Here is a 22,862-nt window from a genome sequence, read left to right as displayed (position 1 = left end):
TGTGGTACTTACTCAGCTGTGCACATGCGATCTGTGCTTATATTTGGGATGTGTCTTATGGTTAAAGAGAAAAAGGAAAAAGAAAAAAATACCTTTTTAACTCTTGCTGGGCAGTAAATCTTTCAAATAAAATACTTTTGTCTCAAGTAGCTTGAGCTAAGCTAGAAGGCATCACCTTAATTTAGAGAACTCCTTTTTTTAGCTTATCACCATACAAAGATTCATCTAACTATATTCACTTCAGAATATGTAAGGCATTTGGTAAGATGCAACTATAAGAATATTTTTACCTGCAAGAAGTCAATCTGCATGCCCGTGCCAGGCCTCTTGGATTTTGGAAAACAAGAATCTGTCCTAATATCTTCATGCTCTATCCTATCAGGAAATGGTCTACATCCTCGCTGTGAGCTGTGTCCTCTGACCATGACAACACTAGTCGCTGATCCTTTAACTTGGTGCCCTTGAAACTCAACAAGCTATAGGGAGATTATTAAAAATGAGAACTGCCAAAGGATATATAGATACATACATCTAATTCACAATGTCTAAACATAGATATCAATACATAATTCAGCTTTGTATTAAATATTAACTACTACAAGTGCTACAAACCAGGAACCCCAAAACATGTGTTAACACTAAATTTTCTTAAATGTATTGCTTTGTCTTCAACAAGAACAATGATGAATTATTTATTATGAGCAGAGGAATAAATAGAGTAATAAAGGAACACTGAAGCTAGAGACTGGGTTGCTTCTTTCCCTATGCTTTTACTATATGCTATACGACTTTCCAGTACAGACTAGTTACACTTTCCTCCAAAAACCCATTCTTTTCTATATGTGCACTGTACTGCAAACTCCTTGGGAACCCTGGTGGTGTAGTGGTAATATACTGGGCTGCAATCTGCAAGATGAGCAGTTTGAAACCACTAGGCACTCTGCAGGAGAAAGACCAGGCTTTCTACTTCTATAAACAGTTACAGTCTTGGGAACCCATGGGCCAGTTCTAGCTGACCTATAGGGTCTCTATGAGTCAGCATGGCCTTGATGGCAGTGAGTAAGTTCCTTGAGGGCAGAGGCCTCTTTGCTTTGTCTTGGTATTACCTACGCAGTACTTGGCATATAAGATGCAATCCGATGCAATCAATTAACAGATGATAGAAAGGGAAGGAATACAGGATGCATTTTTCTTCCCTTAGGGCTTTTACAAACTACCAAGCTTAAAACAAGATGGGTAGTGGGCTCTCTACTGCCAGCAGAATATTTCATAGCCTGTTGCTCTAAGAGTAAAGACCTAGGCACATGGCCCCTATGCAAGCATGCACCACAGTGAGGATCATGCATCCCCTCTGCTTTGAGCTGTCTTCACACTTCAAATAGCTTCCTCTGCTGCCCCCTTGAGGGTTCTAAGGGTTTTACTTCACACTAGGTGGCAGCCTTCTGGAAAAAGATTTGCCATGGAAATCACATGGAAAAAGATTTGCCAATACAGGCAAAAACCAAACCCACTGCCACCAAGTCACAGCAACCCTAAATCTCCACGGGAGCAAACAGCCTCCTCTTTCTCCTGGAATATAAATGAATGTACAAAAAAGGGCTCACTTATTGCCAAGTGATCAATTAACCAAATGATAATAATGTATCATCTGAATATACTTAGTTTACAATGAAGATTCTAAATCACACATTTGTAAGGAAAATAAAATCCAAAATGCTCCTTACAAGACTTTTATTGAAAATATCCTTCTGAAGTTAAAAACACGTTTCATTTTTTTAAGTTGTTAGGAACTGTATGTATATTTCTGGTTTTGTTGTTGTTGTTGACCCACATGCAAATATGAGGGAGTTTCAAAAAGTTTGTGGAAAAATTCCATGATCTTTTCATTCTATTTTTCCACGAACTTTTTGAGGTCCCTTTATCTATGCTGTCAGGAAGATTCTTCCAGTAGCTAATTGAGCTTTAGGAATAGCATTACTATTTACAAAATTAAACGTCTCTATGCTATTGCTTCTATCACTCTTTGCTGTGGATGAGATTGTACTAAGGAGTCCTGATAATGTAGTAAAGTGCCCAGCAGTTCATTGAAGGATCAGCACTTCAAAATCATTAGCTGACTTCTGTAAAGATTTACAGCCCTGAAAACCCTATGAGGCAGTTCTACTGCCTTACAGGGTCCTTGGGTTGGAATTTGACTTGACAGCTATTGAATTTAGGTAGTTCTGATTAGAACTTGAGTTACTGTTGCTGTGAGGTGCTGCCAAGTCGGCCCCAAGTATTCACTTCTACATATTCATTTAAAAGCGGAAGTTGTGGAGTACACTATAAGTTGTTTGTTCTCCACATAACAGTCATTTATAGTACTTTACATGGCTTCGTTTCTGTTCTTAATATATATACTGCATTATTAGATTATTTTTAGTAGAGAGAAAATTCAAGATCAAAATAAGGGTTTATCTTGTTCTTGAAATGATGCTAATTTATTATGCTTACTGACTTTCAGCTTATGGAAATATTAAGAGGAAAACATAGTAGGTTAAAAAGTCAAAGTTCTTCAGAAATTTTACCTTAGGGTCACAGGTCTCTATCTGTTTAGGAATAACAGATAGAAAAGCATTCTTTTCTTCACTTCCCAATGTAGTAAACTAGAATAAAACACCAATACATCTATAAACTAGGGTAGTTTTGCAGGTGGTTTATAAATTTGATAGAAAAAATACTTCCAAAAATGTTAAAGTTAGATTTGCCCTTGAAAATATACTTAAGGGCATCTCCATTGTATTTCTCTTTCTCTACACACACATACACACACACACACACAGAAGCAGGTGGTGATGTAGGTTACTCATTAGGCTGGTAATCATAAAGTCAGCAGTTCAAACCCACCAGATTCTCCTTTGGAGAAAGATGAAGGTGTCTTCTCCCAGAAAGATTTACAATCTTGGAAACCCTACATAAAGCTGAGTCAGAATTGATTGGTGACAGTAGATTTTTGGTGTTTATAAATGCCAAAAAGTGCCCTAGCAGGTATTATGCTAAATTTTTAATTTAACTTTTATGCTCAATTTTTTTAAACCGAACACATTACAAAATCCAGATCAGAATTTCAATTAAAATCTTAACACTGGAAAAATGTGTTTGGTACATAGTACATCACCCTTTAAATCTAATACTTATTTAAGTGGAGATGGTTTAACTTAAAATTTAGCATGAAATGAAAAGAAAAGAAATTATAAGCAGAGTTAGAGATTTCAATAATGAATCATGTGCAACATTGGTGGTCAGCATAGCTGCCGCCCAAGAATAAATCATCGTTCTAACAACCACTAATACAAGATATAGAGCAGCAACTAATCATTTTACATTCATCCGGGAACTGTATTGAAATAACCAGAACTTCTTATATGAACTAGATCCATACCAAACCTACTGCCACCGAGTCGATTCCAACTCATGGAGATGCTACCCAGGGTTCCTGAGACTGCCCATCTTAAGAGAGCAGACAGCCCCATCGTTCTCCCGCAGAGCAGCTGGGTGAGTTTCAAACTACAGGCCGTCTGGTGAGCAGCCTAGCAATTACTACTCTAGGGTTCCTTTATGAATTAGATATGCTTAAACAACGAATTCAACTGTGGAACTCCTTAAAAAAAATTTTTTTAAGAACTAGGAGGGGAAAAAACATCCTCAATAAACAAGAGGTAGTACTTCTTCAAATAATGATACTGTATTTAAGCTCAAATGCCCACCAAGGAGCATCTGAAAACCCCCAAATCACATTTTAGAATCAGATTGTTTGTTTGCTTTTTTATAGAATCAGATTTTTTTAACATAAGGAGCTTTAAAATTAATTGCATAGTACTTTTTCAGATGAAACAGCTCCTTTGCTATATGTAGTGAATTATACTTAGAGCAATAAGGCAGAGATGAAATTAAATGTCTTCTCAAAGTTTTGAAAGTTCCTTCCACAACCAATGTACATAGACACTGTTTCAGAGTGTTGTGGTAAGAAAGAGCCATTACAAAAGTGAAAATGCATTCCTATTTTATTGTAAAAAGCAGAATTTTTCTTTCAAAATAATGTAGTAAAGCCTTTCTCATTGCTGTGAGGTAGTAGCCAATTATTAACAACGTGATATTTTTTAAAATGAAAACTCATTCCAATGGCAAAAACAAATTTATCTGTAATTCATACTTTGTGATAACAATGCTAGAAAAAGTTTAAACCCAATTTTTCAAGTGAAAATAATGTGTGATCATTGTTATGCTAAATTATACTATTACTGGATATTTAATAATTAATGTTTGGTCTTAGGTAAAAAAATGACAAGTCACCACAACACAGATTTTGTTCTGTGTTGGGCAACAGAGCTGCATATGTCAATGACAATTCGTGGCTTAGTTTATAAAGTTAAGCTTTCTAATAAAGGACTTATTAGTTAATGAAATCATATTTATCACAAAGTACATTGCTACAAAAGATAGCAAGTTACATTAGGGATATCTGGTTGTAAATGAGACTGACAACTGGCAATATACAAACTTTAAAAATTACAAGTTACATATACTAAAATTCTTAAAGTTCATGTAAATGGAATTAAAAGATAATGGAATTTTTCCATAAACTATTTGAAGCCCCCTGTTTGACTAATTTATATTTTTGTATTTAAAAAGATAATTTACCTGAAAAGACTCAAATGGCTCATTTGGTTCAACTTTAGCTTCTGTTAACACCTCATGTATCTAAGAATAACCAAAAGACAACAATTTATAAGATAAAAATATAAATTTCTACTAGACATAAATGATACATGAATACCATCATTAATAATCAAAGAAAGAAAATTTAAAATGGGAGTTTGTGCCCGTCTTAGCTCGCAAAGGACCTCCTTCATCCCTCTCCCGAAGAGGAGAAGAAGAAACACAAGAAGAAGCGCCTGGTGCAGAGCCCCAATGCCTACTTCATGGATGTCAAAGGCCCAGGCTGCTATAAAATCACCACGGTCTTCAGCCACGCACAAACAGTCGTTTTGTGTGTTGGCTGCTCTGTCCTCTGTCAGCCCACAGGAGGAAAAGCAAGGCTCACAGAAGGATGCTCCTTCAGACGGAAGCAGCACTAAAAGACCCTGAATGGAGATGAGTGGAAAGCCATTCTAATAAACCCATTTTGGATAAAAAAAAAAAAAAAAAAGAAAAGTTAAAATGTTAATAACATACTTTTAACACTTAGCAGGAGCTAAAACCTCTTAACAGTACTGGTGTGAATAGGCAAAAATAAATATTCATGTTATAACATTTAAATTTTTAGATTTGGCAATATGTATCAAAAACCTAATAAAATTATTTTTAGACTTTCAGTGCCACCTGACAATCAAATCTAAGAAAATAGTTTAAAATGCAAATAATGATTTATGAGCAAAATCATGCTTTATTTATAATAGTAAAATGTTAAAAAAATTTTAATAATGTGAAAAATAGGACATTATGGGGAAGGGCTATAACATTATTTAAATACATTAATTCTAACCCATAGTTTTCCCAAACTTATTTGGCCTAGCACCCAGTTTTCAGGGGGGAAAAAAATTACTTAGGACTCTTCTAGCAATGAAAAACTTTTTACTATAGACCGTAATCCAGGATAAAGTGTGAGAATCTGCTTTTGCAACCCCACTCCCTAACCCCTGCCAACTCAGATCATTATGGCAGCTCCCAAAGGGCAGTATTGGGAAACACTGATTGAACCATATTTTTAAACACAGGCAAAGAAGCTAGGTAGTTTTATTTTCTTTCATACATGTCCACTAGAAATGACAATACCAAATGAGAATTCTCCCTTCAAAAGTGATAACACATTCTCTTTGATAAACACTACTCTAAACTATTGCAAATTGCCAAGTCATCCTAATTGGCAGCACTATTTTTAATACTATGATCATGGCTCTCAAACTGTGCATCATGGCACCCTGAGGAACACAGTGCATTTCATAGGTTCCAGGAAATATTTTAATTTAGAGGAGACCAGTGTCATGCATTATCTGCTGGGCGCTGATGAATGAAGTCAAGATAGTTCAGTCTCAACATTAGATAATATTGTCTTTTAATAGCATCTTCATGAAGCTGGGCTTGATGAAGTTGCTATTGATAAGAGCAATTACTGTGTGAAAAATCATGTTGAAGAAATGGGGCGATGTTGTGTAATCTACTTCGAGGTTTGAGAAGTGGTGCAATGCCCAGCTGATGCACTCATTCCGTCAGTAAGTATCTGTGCTCATTTACAAATGAAATGCTTACTAAATTATTGGATTATAGTTACTTATTAAGTTATTCAATACTATGTACTACCTACTAAAAAAGTAGAACTGTAGGGAAAAAAAGTAAAACTGTAAAGTATTTCTTTGGGTCTAGGTAAGCCATGAAAAAAAATTACTGATACAAAGGGATCAGAAACATGTTGTTTGGGAACATCTCTGTCACCATAATCCTATTTTTTAAAATCACAGAACTTGTTATGTCAAAATATAAGAACATACTAACAGGAAAAAAATATACACACCTGTCGAGGAGACTCCGGGCTCAGATGAGGAGATTCTGGCATAGCTTGTGAAACTACTGTTGGAAGGGGTTTCCAAGCTGTAATGACTAAGAATCAAATGATATAAATTACATAACTAGTAAGTCTCAAGAAACTCACAGGGGCACTGCTAGCCTGTCCTGTAGGAGCACTAAGAGTCCGAATCAGCTCATTGGCAATGAGTGTGCTTGGCTGAGTAGTCTAAACTTTAATGGAAAGAAACAAGGGCTATCACTGAAATTTCAAGGTGGGGCAAAATCTTGGTAATTACTGAATCTGGAATGTGGGTCACTTGGGGGATTCTTTTATAACTTTGAATACTGTCGTGATAAAAACGTTTTTTTAAATCAGAATGAAGACAATAGTAGGTATGTTTCCTTTCTGTTGTTGTTCAAACTAATTGAAAAATAAACACTAAAACAATAGCTAACCACCTATACTAAAAATTAAATATTGGCCGAATTTTTAGGAGCAAGACAGACAGACCCCTCTTCCTCCGTTAGTTACACTGCTGTTGTGAAACATAAAAAGAAAAAAAACTACTTAAATGCTATTTCTAGATCCAAAATCTATTTGACTATCACTTGACAGGGAAAAAAAAGTATACTTGCTTATTCACAAAACAATTCTTTTCAAAGCATGACTTAAGATAAACAAGATCCCTGAAAACAGAGCAACATAGACAAATAATTAAATCAGTTAAATTCAGATTGTGACACAAATGGGTAGGTATGCAAGTGTTTCAAAAAGTATGTTGCGAAATTCTATTCTCTTTTAACCCGGTTTCCCAACACTTTCTGAAACCACCTCATATAAAAGGGTGGTATGCTAGAGAGCAGCTTTAGAAAGTGTGATGAAGAAAGGCATCTCATCGGAAGTAACATTTAGGATGAGGGAGAAAAAATCCAGCTATGCCTTGGTTGAAAGATAGGTGAAAGGCAGAAAACTCTGAGGCAGGAAAGCTGGTGAGCCGACGACGCCTCTTAGATGTAAAGATTGATCTCTCCCACGCGGATCGGCAAAGCACGAAGAAAACTGAACACACGTGGAAACAATTAGTCCAAGTGACCAATGTGCCATTCGGATGTCAGCCTCCATGTCCCGGAGGCCAGAAGAACTAGATGGTCCCTGGCTATCACTCCCAATTGCTCTTGGGGGATTACATGAGAAGGTTCTAGATAAAGTGGGAGCAAAACTAAAACGCTATAAAAGGGCCAACTTACTGCTTGGTTAAAGACTAGCTGGACCCCTGAGACTATGGCCCTCAACTACCTTTTTGGGCCGGAACTGAACTTGTTACCTCCACTTCTCTCCAAATCGAATAAAAAGGAGTCAGGTAGAATACCTGGTAGAATAGTACAGACAGCACAGCAGCGCACTCAGCCAAGCATTTATTTAAAAGCAAAAGTATGTTCTGAAGGAGGGGTCCGTCAGTCTCCCTGGAGTGGAGATGCCTGAGAGCAGCGGTTCTCAACCTGTGAGTCTCGACCCCTTTGCCGGTGGAAAGACCCTTTCACAGGGGTTGCCCGATTCATAATAGTAGCAAAATTAGTTATAAGCAGCAGCGAAAATAATTGTATGGTTGGGGGTCACCATAACATAAGGAACTGTATTAAAGGGTCTGGGCATTACGAAGATTGAGAACCACTGCCTTAGAGTGATTCAATGCAGAGCTAGTCTACTTTTACAAATATATGTTAACTAAGGGGAAGACTATTCATGATTGTCCAGGGGGAAATAAGGAGGAATTTGTGATACACCTGAGGTCCATCTCTCACTTTCCCTTAGTCCGTCAGGTTGTAAGTGTCATGACACTTCGGGATGGTAAACGGTCTAGATGCTAGTGGGTGTGGTTTTTATTACAGTGAGCAACAAGGTTTTAGTAGGTTATTTCTTTCCCCACCACACATGCATGCTCAACGTAGGAGAGAGCTCCCTAATAGCAGGGTCCTAGAATTAGTAAATGTTAATACTGTTTATCTGCTTCACTCTTCATGACTACTCCCTTATTCTTAAGGTGGCTTTTACTCTCGCAAGGGAGTTTTCCAGCTTCCCTATTCTGTCCCAACAAATTCACTCTAATGGCTCATTTATACACAAAACAACAGCCAAATAGACAGGTCTCTATGTATTCCTTAGTCTAAGCTACTCAGTCCTTAGAATAATCAACCATTGAGATCAAAAGGGCAAAGTTCAGAAAGGTTGGGAAGAAAGAGGAATGGGAACAGGAAAATACAAGATTAGTGGGATAGATGGCATTGTATTGTAGGTATTGTAATCAATGACATGAAACAAAATGTCTATGAATTGCAGAATGGAAAACTGATCTGCTCTGAAAACCTTCACTCAACTCACATGAAGAATTTTAAAAGAAAGTTGGCAAGTCAATGGAATGGAAAGGAGGTCAACATGGTAAGACCCTATCACCTTACCAGGTATCCTTTTACAAAACAGAATTCTCCTTTAGAAAAGAGAGTGTATATTCAAGAATTTCAGGATCTCCTAAAGGTACAGGAAGGTTATTATTTTAGGATGATTCTTATTGAGAAAAAATGATATCTGATGTAAACTTCATTTTTACGCAATTGTTATTCTTGGTTTCATAATTTTTTGTATAAATTTAATGAAACAAAAATAGATTTTGGAAATTGATGTTGTTTCTAAAAAAGCTTTAAAAATTTTTTTAAACTGTGTGAAAACTGACATTTCTTTTTCTGTACTCAGCCCAGAATAAAATTCTAAAGTTATATGTTCAAATTGAGAGTCAATTATCACACAAAAGTTGTAGCATACTGGATCTTGGTTTGTTTGTTTTTTTAATTATTTTATTGGGGGCTCGTACAATTCTCATCACAATCCATACATACATCCACTGTGTCAAGCACATATGCACATTTGTTGCCCTCATCATTCTCAAAACATTTGCCTCCCACTCTAGCCCCTAATATCAGTTGCTCATTTTCCCCCTTCCTCCTCCCTCCCCCTCCCTCATGAACCCTTCATAGTTCATAAATTATTATAGTTTTGTCATAAGTTACCCTGTCCAACGTTTCCCTCTACCCTCTTCTCTGCTGTCCATCCCCCAGGGAGGAGGCAATACTTAGATTCTTGTAATTGGTTCCCTCTTTCTACCCATTTCCTTCACCCTCCAGGCATTGCCCCTCTCACCACTGGTCCTGAAGGAGTCATTTATACTGGATTCAATGTGTTTCCAGTTGCCATCTGTACCAATGTACATCCTCCGGTCCAGCCAGATTTGTAAGGTAGAATTGGGATCATGATAGTGGGGTGAGGAAGCATTAAAGAACTAGAGGAAAGTTATATGTCTCATCATTGCTACCCTGCACCCTGATTGGCTCGTCTCCTCCCCACAATCCCTCAGTAAGGGGGTGTTCAGTTGCCCACCGATGGGCTTTGAGTCTCCACTCTGCACTCACCCACCTTTACAATGATATGATTTTTTTGTTCTTGGATGCTTGATACCTGATCCCTTCGACAGCTCGTGGTCACACATGCTGGTGTGCTTCTTCCATGTGGGCTTTGTTGCTTCTGAGCTAGTTGGCCGCTTGTTTATCTTCAAGCCTTTAAGACCCCAGACGCTATATCTTTTGATAGCCAGGCACCATCAGCTTTCTTCACCACCTTTGCTTATGCACACGTTTGTCTTCAGTGATCGTATCAGGAAGGTGGGCACCCACTGATCTGATTTTTAGTTCTTTTTTTTTTTTTTTTGATTTTTAGTTCTTTGATGTCTGATAACTGGTCCCTTCTGCACCTCGTGGTCAGTCAGGCTGGTGTGCTTCTTCCATGTGGGCTTTGATGCTTCTCAGCTGGATGGTCGCTTGTTTATCTTCAAGCCTTTAAGACACCAGACACTATATCTTTTGATAGCCAGGCACCGTTAGCTCTCTTCACCACATTTGCTTATGCACATGTTTGTCTTCAGTGGTTGTGTCAGTAAAGTGGGTACCCACTGATATGATTTTCAGTTCTTTGGATCTTGTTTTAAAATTTTTTCATACATTTTAAAGCAATAATTAATTCTTCTCTAATTTGTAAGGAGCTCCTAAAATTATTGTTTCGTATTACAATAAATAGATTCCATTTTCTTAAATTGGTTCAAGAAAACAAGCTTAATCCTTTTAAGAAATAGCTATTTATATCAAGAAACACTTCTTTTCCAATTTAATAGGATTGAGTAAAGTATAAAATTATTTCTGCAAATAAAATTCTGTGACTTTTAAATTATCATAGTTTGTAAATGTATATCCTTAAATGGTGTTATATAATTATACCTAGTCATTTTTATTTTTCATTGAACCTTTTTCTTATTTCTAATTGTTTAGAAAATAAACTCGTCATCAAAGTTAATGTGTTTCCTTGGTATTTCAGTGAAATATGTAATATTGAGCTGCTTATTTTTGCAGAAAAGAAAAAAAAAAACATGGAAAACAAAACTTGTTAGTACATACCACATCTATTTTTACCCCAGAAATCACTTGAGATGTTCAAATAATGGTCCAATTTAAACTTTTCTTTGAGAGTATCTTTAATGTTTGTTCATCTGTACAACATTCATTGTGTGTGTAATACTATTACATATTTAAGATGCAATGCTATTTATTGGCAATATGCAATAAAAGAAGTTGAGACCAGTGATATACTGAAAGAAAATATCTGCAACATAAACCTGAGATAAGAACTTAATATCCCTAATAATAAAGAACTCTTACAAATCAAGGAGAATAAAAAGACCAAACTTCACGTGAACAATTGAATTTAAGAAAAAGTTTGTAGGACAATTCCCTAATCTTTAATTACATTTATTCATTAATTTTCTGAAGCGCCTACAAATGATAAATGAGCATATGAAAAGCTCAATTTAATTTGTAATAATGTAAGTACAAATTTAAAATGTGCTAAAATGCCATTCTTGTCTATCAAAAAAAAAACCACTTGAAAACTCACTGCCATCAAGTGGATGCTAACTCACAGAGACTCTAGCTGTCAGATCGGCAAAACCTCCAAAGCTTGGCAATACACTACTACAAGAGCATAGAGACAAGACTCTCACGTGCTGCTGGTAGGAGTGACAAATGGTATCATCTCTATGGAGGCAGTGTGGCAATAGCTAATGAATTTACACACCTAATTATCAATTCTTCAGCAAGCTCGCTTCTAGATATTTAACCTGAATATACACCTACAATATAAAAGAAACAAAAGACCCAGATATAAAAGGATATACTGTGTTTTCAAATATAACACATCTACTTAAATAATGTGCACATACATGTAAGCACAGCACACAGCAAAATACCTTATGAAAGGCTGCTAGTTTATAAAATCCATATAGTGGATAGTATTTGTGTGAAATGTTAATCTTTAGCTGCTTATTTTCGCAAAAAGGAATAAACTGCCTACCTACAGCAGGTGGACAGCAATGATATGCAAAGCATATGGAAAGAGTATGAATGTTTATATATATGTGGCTTTGACTTTTGAATTACATTAATACTTTAACAAAAAATGAAAATAAGGCGATGATGGGAAGAAAAGTTCTAATACTAAACAACTCAACGAACTATATTTCTATCAAATGATAACATAATTACACTAAAGAAAAGCAATCCAAATAACTTTTGAATATAATATGCCATGCTTCTAACAGGATAGTCTATAAAAAGAACTGAAAAGGATTCTTGAAATTTTTAATGTAAAGGTTTGGTTTTGTTGTGTGGCTGTTAAGCAGTGGTATATGTATAATAATTGAGAAACTATTTTGTGGACAGTTTATTGTTGTTCCAAATCAAAACCAAAAGCACTGGCCATCAAGTTGATTCCAACTCCTAACGCCCCTGTAAACAAGAGCAGAAACCCCCGTCTTTCCCTCAGAGTCCGTGGTGGTCTCAAGCTGCCCACCTGGTGGTTAGCAGCCCAAAGCACAACGTGCCATGCCACCCGGGCTCCCTCGTTAGGCGCCCTCACTCCCGGCAACCTTATGTATAAACAAAATAAAATGTTGCCTGGTCCTGCATCATCTACACCCTCTGTGTGTATTTCTCACTGCAGAAGTAGATGAACGCCATTAAGGGATGGGGGAAAGAGAAGAAGAAAATCTGTGGTAAGAGATTAAAATGAGCGATGATAGGAATGATTACATAACACAATTTAAAAGATCAGTGAGTCTATACAGATAATAAGAAACAAAAGAATTAAAAAGTGAGGTGGGCAGAAGTGGGAGAGAGCTTAGGGAAGCTCTTCATTATAGAAAATATCATTTATAAAAAAGAATGATAAAAATAGAAGGTCATTAGTTTATAGTTTCCATACCAGTAATTGATTCAGGTATAAATCACCAAGGTATGCTGAAAATGCCTAGCGTACACACTTGGGAATAGGATAATTCAGCCTGAAAACATCACCCTGGACATTACTTAATGAATGCAAAAGAAAAAAAATTATAAAGTACTACAAATGAAAATTCCAGAACACTTTATTGTATTCATTTGGAACCTGTACATGGACCAAGAGGTGGCATTCAAATAGAAAAAGGGACTTTATCACCACAAATTCAACTGTAGTAAAAACATATATTTTCTAAGGAAATGAGCTACAGGTTTATTTGTATTCATAAACTCCTTATTGGCTCTTGTGCCATGAAGCCAGAAAAAATGGTGATGCCCACCATCACTGAACATTTTGATAAAGGAGCCTAATCAAAAGGGAGAAAAATGTGAAACAGAAATCCAAATTCTCATAGAAACCAAACTTATTGGAGCAACTGAAAGCTCATTATTGCCTGGAAACCAGTTTTAAAACTGGAACAGAAACTGTCCCATGAAGTCGTTTTCAAAATAACAGTTTGGCTCAATTATTAAAAATATTTACTTTGAGCATTGCAACTTTTTAAAGAATCATCTGGATGAGATCAATCTGACAGAAGTAAAGGCACACACATGAGAACTTTAAGGCGCACATAGTCTAACTTAATGGTGGTGAAGCAACACAGACATTAGTAAGAATGGTGAATTCTCTGAGGTTAGTAACCCCTGTCATTTATATGCACATGTAAAAACCATTGAATGGGTGCCTGTTTTGTTGTTTATATTTTCATACACATATAGACCCAAAATAACGGTACCACATTTCTAACTCACTCCCTTACTTCTATGCAGTGGATGCTGACTCAATAGGGGCCCCATAGGATAGGGTAGATCTGCCCCTGTGGGTTTCTGAGACTGTAATTCTTTACAGAACAGAAAGCCTTATCTTTTCCCTTCAAAATTGTATTGTCTATTTCCGAGTGGTTCGTAGGTTTGAATTGCTGTGTGGTTAGCAACCCAGCACGTAACGCACCACACCAGCACAGCTCTTATATTCCAAAGCCCTTCCTCAGTCATACTTTACCGGTTCCATATCACAATCTACTCTCTCAACACATTTTGTCCATTTTCACTATCGACAGTTTATTTGATCTAAAAAATTTTTAATTCTGTTAGCCAATATTCACCATAGTATGAGGGACATTCAAAAAATTCATGGGAACATTCCTTTATCTTTTAATTACATTTTTCCAGGAACTTTTTGAAGCCTCTTATATATTCCTTTAGTTATATCACAAATATTACTTCAAAATAAAATGAAACTCCCAACAAAGATAAGTCAGAGGTCAGATTGCTTTACTGATAAAATCTAAATATTTCAGAAAGAACAAATATCAACCCTACTTAAACTCTTCCAAAACACAGATGAGGAGAAGCACTTCCTAAACAGCCTATGAGGCAAGCATTTTCCTGAGGCCAAAGCCAGACGAAGACATAGCAAGAACACTACAGATCAATCTCCCTTAAGATCACAGATGCATAAATCCTCCACAAACTATGAGCAAATCAAATTGAACAGCACAGTAAACAGATTACACACCAGAACCAAGTAAGATGTATTTCAGAAGTGCAAAAGTGGTTCAAAATAAGAATAATCAATGTAATAGCAGACCACTTTATACTAATAAACATAGAAAAAGCATTTGACAAATTTCAGCACACTCTCAGGATAAAAACACTCCATAAACTAACAAGAGAAGATAATTTTCTTATCATGATGAAGGGCTGTGGTAGTTACATAACCTGGTGTCAATTTGTGACTTGGGAGGATTAAGATGAAGGGGTGGAGTCTAGTCTGGCAATCTGGTTATAGCCAATGAGGCCTCTGTGTGGACATGGCTTCCCAAGGATTCTGGGAATTCCTGTATTTCCTCCTTGGAGACAACACTCTCTCTCTGCTCACTCCCTGAGAGACGCTCTACTGACAAAACACATGGCACTATGCCTTGGGAGCTGGAGAAGCCACATGGCCCTACCCTGAAGTAACCAGATCTCTGGAGCCAGAGAAGCCACAGAGACCCCTGCCAGCACTGAGATACTTACAACGCCACTGGATCCACAAGACTTCCAAAACACTGGCCTGTGATCCTCCTGCATTTGGCACCAAGGCACGTACTTCGTGAGTCTTAAGAGGACTTTATAGATTTGTATCGGACACAGGGGCTAATATTGGACTTACAGACTTGATCTGAACTGGGCTGGGATGTTTTCTCAATATTCAATTGCTCTTGTACATAAACCTCTTTCTTATATACATGTGAGCGTCTATGAATTTGTTTCTCTAGTCCACCCAGACTAATACAAGGGAATTTCTGAAAAATGAACAGTTAATATAAAACTCATGAAGAACTAGGAGGTTGACCCTAATTTCAGACACAAGACAAGGAAGGATGCCCACTTCCATTATTGCCATTCAATACCGTGCCAACCAGAGCATTTAGGCAAAAAATAAAGCATAAGCATCTATATTGGAAGGCAAAAAACTGTCTATATTTTAAATGATTAATTTTATGGTATATGAGTTTCACTTTGATTTTTATTTACTTTTTTTCATTGTTATCACTTTAATTTTTAAACATAACCAAATAATACCCATCAAAGGACGTATGTTGTCATATGAAATTCTAAATTTGAAAATGGTGCTTTACTATTTTAGGACGTGGTCTAAAGTATAAAAAATAGATATCAACCAAGATATATACATGTTTATGATGCCTGAATATACACAATATATTTCTGAAAGCTTATAAAAAATTCTGAGGTGTGGACGGGGAATTGTGATAGGAGGGAGATTCACATTTTTACTGTCATCCTAATGATAAAATTGATTCCACTAAGTACATATACCAAAAGCAAACTCACTGCCATCGAATTAATGCCAACTTACAGCAACTCTACAGGACAGGGAAGACCTGCCCTTTGAGTGTCCTACACCAACTCTTTACGGCAGTAAAACTGTTGTTTCCCACAGAGCAGCTGGTGGTTTCAAACTGCACACCTTTAGCAGCCCAACTCCTCACCACGACACTACCAGAGCTCCCTACCAAGGACATATATTATCGACTAACACCTCATGTAGTTCTTTAACGTAGCCCCAAGGACCAAATACCTTTTCAGTCTTTAAGCTATAAAGAGAACAAAAAGAGACTTGTCATTCTAACCTTCAGGGCTGCTATCAGGTGAATATGTCTGCTCCGTTTCCTGTGGTGTAGATGGTGCATTTTTCTTTTTCAACATCTCCAAGCTTTCCAAAGCTGTACTGTGTTCAGTCAGAGACCTTAAAAGGGAAATGTTATTTTCTAATACAGAAAGTCCTGGGGAATTTCTAGGATTACTCCAATATTGTCTGCAATCCTTACTACTTTCTCGCTCAGTGTGTCCGTGGGGTAAAGCTCCAATCTGTCCCAAGTCTGCAGATTCGGAACTATGCACTTCTGGCTCGTCGGAAAAAGGCTTTTTTCCCAGATGATAAAGTGAAGAATTAGAAAATTGGGTTTTTGATTTACCGAGTGTACTAGATGCAGAATGATCTTGATTGGTATTTAATAGCTGGATACTGTTGTCATTGCTGGAAGGGGATGGGAAAGCCTGTCCATCAAGATTTCTGTCCAGCTCACTTCCCAACAGTAAGGACTCAGGCTGAGTGTCTTCTGGAAAGAGGTGATGGTTTTCAGGAGTCTGATCAGTTACTCTTTTGAAAAGCTGATGAGCATGGACATTTGTTTGTGAGTCTTCAGAGTTACTTGGGAGTGAAACAAAACCAACGTCAACGTCAACTTTTTGAAAAGATTTATTAGCATCCTCATTATTGTCTACATGTTTATCATCGATCCACTCTAAAGATGAGCTTACATTACTTAATGTGTCACCACGGTCCTCCTGGATTTCTTTCCCAATGTTCCCAGCTTTGCAAGACGCTGTGTCAAAACGCACACAGGTTCCTGCACTAAGCTGAGATGACGGAGAGCCTTCAACAGGTTTGTCTCCGGTCGCCGTGGAGGGAGGCAAATAGTCTCTGTCAGATTCCTTACCCCTTCTCTCTCTACGACTCTTTTGAAAACATGAACTGCCATTATGAACCAAAATTTCCTTGACCAAACACTCTGAGTCATGAATAATTTTCCTGCTTTCCTGGGATTCCTCCTCAGAGTCACTGGTCTCAAAATTGTTCAGATTAAAATTTATTTCCCAAAACGGCTGTGTTAGCTTACTCATCGGTTCATTCACACCACTGATACCTTCGTTATTTGTGCTACTTTTAGAAAACATGCCTGCACAATTATCAGAGATGCTAAAACGGCTACTTAGAGAAGATTCGGTTTGTAGATGCCCCCCGTCTGGCAGAGAAGATGGCACTGGTTGTTCGTGTTCTTTTTCTCTTTCTGGCGTTCCTAGAGCATTTTCTCTAATAAGAATTGGTCCTTTTCTGCATATCTGGTCATTATGATCCCAAGGCCCTTTACTATTTCCTTGGACACCAGGTACTGAGAATAAGCCATCATTTGCTTCACTGCTATAGGTATCTGGCGAGCTAATGCTTTCCCTGGCTGACGGAATGCCACAGTTTATTTCCTGATCCCAGGAGGGTGGATCATGATCCAGGACTTGCTTGTCTTCATTATACTCTTCCCCCATTCCAGCATGCATTTCCGAGGGCTGTACCTTCTTTTCTACCAGGTCTCCCGTACCTGTGTTTACATCATCTCCCTGGGCCTTGGGTTTCCTTTCGACATCACTTTCCTCTGTATCAGAAGAATGTGAACTCTGTGAGGATAAATACATGGCCCATCGGCTTTTCTTGCTCACGGGATTGCCTGGTTGATGCTGGTAATTAATCACAGTATTGCCTGGTTGATGCTGGTATTGTAAAGTGTCTGTGTTCAGTCCCTCAGCATACCTTTCCTGTTCAACTAAGCACTTTGCTTTGGTCGGAGTTTTAAACTGTTCTTGGGGCTGCATGTACGGGCAATGTTCTGTAATCTCTGAGTTTAGTTCTTTACCTGCACTAGATCTGGACTTCAGCAGAGCCACTATCTGTGCTTTGCTCCTGATGTTCTGTGAAATTCCTAAACAGTGAGATGCTAACCCGTCTCTTTTCACGGGTTCATTGGTGAGGAAAGAGTCTGAGTGTTTGCTCACAGAGCTGATAGTAGAATAAAAATAATTGTCACCACATAGTGCTTCTGAGTTAATCTTGAAGGATGGAGCACAGACAGATGAAGACGGCATGCCATCTTTTTCTCCATTGTACGCAGTGATGTTCTCTGGCTCTGTGGGGATATTCTCTGCATCTTTCTTGCAAGCAGTAGGAAACAAAGGCAATGCATCATAGAATGGAGGAAGAAAAGCTGGCCCAGGTGTCCTGGTCTCAAGTGATGCAGTAGGCAGACCACTTTCTGTAGTCGCTATTTTCTTTGGACCTTGGCGTGGCACATGAAAACCCTAGCATTGAAACAAAGAAGGCAATTATCTATTAGTAGGTGAAGTACTTACACAGACAATGTTTAATGAATTGGGATGAAGTGGGGGTGGGGGTGGGGGCAGGGAGTATATGCTTTGCTTAACATAAAGTCATAATTAAGATTTAAGCTCGCTCAAATAAAATGCTAAATTTCATATCTAGTAAAATATTCCTAATCAGGATTCACTTCTTTTCTAAGTATATTATGAAATAGAATTCTAATGATAAAGTACAATAGTCTCAAAATGCACTACTTCTTCATTTCACAAATACATGCTGATTGATTATTTTTTTAAAAAAACTTACAGGAAACTTCCTTTTTAAACCAGCAGGCTGGCATCCAAGGGACCGGCCAGAAGGGAGAATCCTCCTTGAACTGAACTGCGGTGCTTCTTTAATGACATCTTGAGTCAGCGCTGCGCTTCCAGCAACTTTAACCTCCTCAACTGTGATTAAGTATCGATCACTTTCTAAGTCATCGCCAGGTTTAACCTAAGTTTTAAAGAATGCCAAAACCATACATATCAAATTACTTGATTAGCACTGTTAGTTCAGCAAGACACAACGGATGTTCAATAAATAAACTAGTCTTGATTAATTTGCTGTTATGCATTAGCTATTTGTCAACCAGCACAATAATAGCCAGCACAGATAATCATACAAGAAAAAGAATCCACTACTGCATTCGTTAGACAAATTGGTGGGGTGTAGGGGTGGGATAGATGGGGAGTCTTTGTGATATCCTTGATACATGCTAGGGAAACAAAGACAAAGAAAAAGAAGTATCTTCTTAAGTTAAAATTCATCCAACTAAACGTATAGTTTAATTACAATTACATGGAAGCTATTAAGTATTAATTATATATCATTATAAATGAAACTTAATTATATATATGCATAATTATGTTCAATATGTATATTATTCTAGCTGCTTATTTAATTATGTTCCAAAAAGCACCTTAGTCACTTTAATATATAAAATATAGTACTAGCTATCACCTGATTGTAGCATAAAAATAAAATGATCAACTTAGCTTGATAATACACAGAATTTGTATCAGGTTAAATGTTCACCAATGAAAGGATTAACAAGATGAGATAAAAGCAACAGTAGTTACCATTAACTAAGTACCACAAAAGACCATGAGCACCTCTCCAAGCCACTTTTGTGATCATTGTTAAAAGACCACAGAGCAGTCTTGATGGTGCAGTTGTTCTGTGTTGGGTAGGCTGCAATCCAAATGGTTAGAAGTTCAAAACCACCAGCAGGTCCTTGAGGGAAAGACTAGGCTTTCTACTCCCATAAACAGTTAAGTCTCAGAAATCCACAGGAGGTCATCAGCATTGACTTGATGCTAATAAGTTTGGTCTTGGAAAAAGACCATCCCACTCTGAATGCCATGTAAAATTTCAGAATGTTTGAAATTATTTATTTTAACACTGAGAAACACTGTGCTGTTGTGAGGTATATATATGTTATTCTTGATCTTCAGATCAACCCATTAAGGTTACATGTGATCCACCTTTCCTTTTAGAGTAGGGAAGTTAGAATGGTTAATGAGCTAGGAAGCATTTGAGGATAGGAAGTGAATCTGGGCTCCACGAACTCCCCAATAGGAGACAAGCAGAATAACAATTTGAGAAAAGATTGAAATAATAATTTCAAACATAATAGGTATAATTAAAGCGATCACCTATGACAGCAATGCAATACAGCTGGGATTCTTAGATGAGTCCCAGCCCCAGAACTAGAACCCTATGAACGTAAGCAAGTTACTTAACCATCCTGCACTGCACTCCCTATTTATAAAAACCACAGGGTTGTTTTAAGAGCTAAACTAAACATTGTGTGGAAGTTTTTAGAATAGGATCTGGTCAATAACAAATGTTCAAAATGTATTAGCTATAATTATTAATGAGTGCTAAGACAGTACTTTTTAGTAACAACAACATCAATCAAGGAAGTATTTAAAAGATAGGGTTTTTTTAAACAATCATTTAAAAATAAGACAAACACACTAAAATACCTCAAGGTGCTTAAGAAAGACACTCTCCAGACAACCTCCTTTGTCATCATATAAAACTGCCTATGTGAAAAGAAAATGAATGTTAACAAGGATCAGAACACAACTCAGTATTTTTTCACCCTCTTAATAGCAAATAAAAAATTATCATATAGGTAAGTCACATGCTAAAATGCTTACCCATTTTGTTTAACGTGGATTTGAAAATGCATCCATTTCAATGGTCTGTTCAGTAGCTACTCAGTCAGGGCAAGAGAGCAAAGGCATCCACATAAAAAAATCAGTAACATAATCTGTACCAAAAGGATCTTAAAGAGCCTGGCAGCATAGTGGTTACGAGTTTGGCTGTGACCCGCAAGGTCAGCAGTTCAAAACCACCAGCTGCTCCCACAGAGAAAGACGGGGCTTTGTATTCCTGTAAGCAATTAGCCTCAGAGACCCACAGGGGCTGGTCTACGTTGCTCGACAAGGTCACTGTGAGCTGGCATTGATGGCAGCGAGAGAGAGCTAAGGGTCCTGGAATAGAGTTAGGAGGAAAACAGACGCACCTTGTTGTTAGGTGCCACCGACTCACAGAGACACCCTGTGGCAGTAAACGTGCCCCACTGGGTTTCCGAGGTCACCACCTTTACAGAAGCAGAGCACCACTGGGTGAGCTCAATTTGACAATCTTCTGGTTATAGGTTTGTAGAGTTCTCCAAATGTTTGACACATGCACTTATATATTATCATCATGTAATTTTTCATTGTAATCTTATATGGATTTTAGTAATTAGGTACCCCCAAAATCTGAGATTTAAAACATTTGTGTTATTTTTACTTTAAAGAATTCTTTTTTTTTCTTTTAAAATGTATACTGTTTTAGATGATTTATAACCACCAGGGTGTAGTGGTTATGTGTTGGCCTGCTAACGACGAGGTCAGCAGTTCGAAACCACCAGCCACCAGCCGCTCCATGGGAGAAAGTCAAGGCTTTCTATTCCTATAAGGAGTTACAGTCTCAAAAACAGACTTGCAGTTCCTATTTAAAATGTGTAATCGAGAAATTTATTTTGAAAATGTAACTTCTTTATTGAAGGAAAGGTATTATGTGGATTTTACTAGGTTTATAAATAATATTAGAATATCATAAAACCCCAAAGATTATAAGTTTAATTTAACAGAATTAAAAGAGAGGGGAGTTTTGTTTGTTAGAGGTATCTACAATGTTAAAAAGATTGAAAGCAAACATTAAATTTAATATAAAATGTTCAAAGAAATGTTTAAGAGATTATTTAAAATCACCTGGTTTGCTCAACTTCAAAGATTCCAGTGAAAGTTAACTAAATTTATAAATTTAATACCAAGAGTAAGTTACCCTGAAGGCTTAAAGCAAACTAGATTAAAATTTTTTTCCTATTAAATTTAGTAAATTAGGTGCTATTTTTAAAAAAACAGTAGTTAGTAGCCTTTTCTTTATGGAAAGTCTTCCCTCAGGGATACTAATAACCTTAAAATGACAAGGTCGAAGAAGGACCGAATATGGCAGAGCAGCCTAGAGTTACTTCAGGAGGCCTGATCTCACCAATGTGTCCTATTCTCATCTAACTAAGAGAAGCACTGGCATGCTTAGAAGATAGGCTCAAGATCCCCCAAACCTGGGTTCACATCTGACTCCTCTACTTTCCAACTGTGAAACCCTGCCACCAACTTATCCACCTTTCTGTGCCTCCATTTCATTATCAGTAAATGAACATGATATACAACATCACAATAAATAAAGAAAAACTGAAACTGTCAACTCTTTCATTCGACTTGAAGCAACAATCAATGTACATGGAAGCAGCAGTCAAAGAATCCAAATGGTGTCACTGTGTTTTTAACACAGGGAATGTGAGAAGTCAAACGACTCAATGGGAGTGCTAGCAGGAATGATGGGAAAGTTCGCTTGGCTGGATTCAAGCATTACACTAGACTTTATAAACAGTATAAATTTTATAAAGCAAGCACTTTATAAAGAGTTTTTGAATTAAAAAAATTTTAACTACATAAATTAGCTGCTGTAATGTTGGATTCAATTGACAACTTCTGTTTCCACATCAAATCAGTCTTTGAGATATCTGACACTTTATCATCCACAGAATTTTCCTAATATGAACCTAGTAGGAAGGCAGCTTCGCCTTTCAGACATGATGGAGAAAGTCTAAAAGGGTGTATGTGTTGTTAGACAAGGGGGACCTGGGATAGGTACACCTGAAAGAAAGGGGGTCAGGGCGGGTGGTGGATAACACGTCCTTTTCTATACATAACAGAGACAGTCAACTCTTACTGGTTATGGCCCCTGTTAGACTTGTGACTATCTGTATGTTTGTTGGTTTGTTGTTGTTGTGTGTGAGGTTTTGTTTGCTTGTCTGTTATCTTTTTTATTGTATTAATCATTTTAA

General features: G+C 37.2%; 2 protein-coding genes across 3 annotated transcripts in view; one reads left to right on the top strand and one right to left on the bottom strand.

Annotated features, from left to right (window-relative positions):
- ZGRF1 (zinc finger GRF-type containing 1) overlaps positions 1 to 22,862 on the bottom strand; it is a 68,853-nt gene that overhangs the window by 43,045 nt on the left and 2,946 nt on the right. Inside the window, exons 3-9 of one of the 2 annotated variants that reach the window (XM_045284144.1) lie at positions 20,443 to 20,502; positions 18,722 to 18,907; positions 16,116 to 18,396; positions 6,551 to 6,627; positions 4,681 to 4,731; positions 2,568 to 2,645; positions 291 to 476 (exon numbers count right to left, since the gene is read on the bottom strand). In XM_045284144.1, the coding sequence (XP_045140079.1) occupies positions 291 to 476; positions 2,568 to 2,645; positions 4,681 to 4,731; positions 6,551 to 6,627; positions 16,116 to 18,396; positions 18,722 to 18,907; positions 20,443 to 20,502 (2,919 nt within the window). The remainder of the gene's footprint in view (positions 1 to 290; positions 477 to 2,567; positions 2,646 to 4,680; positions 4,732 to 6,550; positions 6,628 to 16,115; positions 18,397 to 18,721; positions 18,908 to 20,442; positions 20,503 to 22,862) is intronic. The other variant, XM_045284145.1, reaches the window with a different exon arrangement.
- Positions 4,861 to 5,179, top strand: LOC105978669 (40S ribosomal protein S27-like). The gene has a single exon (XM_013004798.3). It carries the CDS (start codon positions 4,962 to 4,964, stop codon positions 5,115 to 5,117), a length of 156 nt encoding a protein of 51 aa, XP_012860252.2. The 5' UTR covers positions 4,861 to 4,961; the 3' UTR covers positions 5,118 to 5,179.

The sequence above is a fragment of the Echinops telfairi genome, unplaced genomic scaffold (genome assembly GCF_000313985.2).
Source record: "Echinops telfairi isolate 266 unplaced genomic scaffold, ASM31398v2 ScPeMD7_7468;HRSCAF=8506_0, whole genome shotgun sequence".
NCBI classification, from domain to species: Eukaryota; Metazoa; Chordata; class Mammalia; order Afrosoricida; family Tenrecidae; genus Echinops; species Echinops telfairi.
The sequence above is the reverse complement of the archived record's forward strand: the minus strand, read 5'-3'. Positions and strand labels throughout refer to the sequence as shown.

Excerpts from the sequence above, each read along its gene's own strand:
- LOC105978669 (XM_013004798.3), top strand. The coding sequence starts at position 4,962 with ATGGATGTCAAAGGCCCAGGCTGCTATAAAATCACCACGGTCTTCAGC.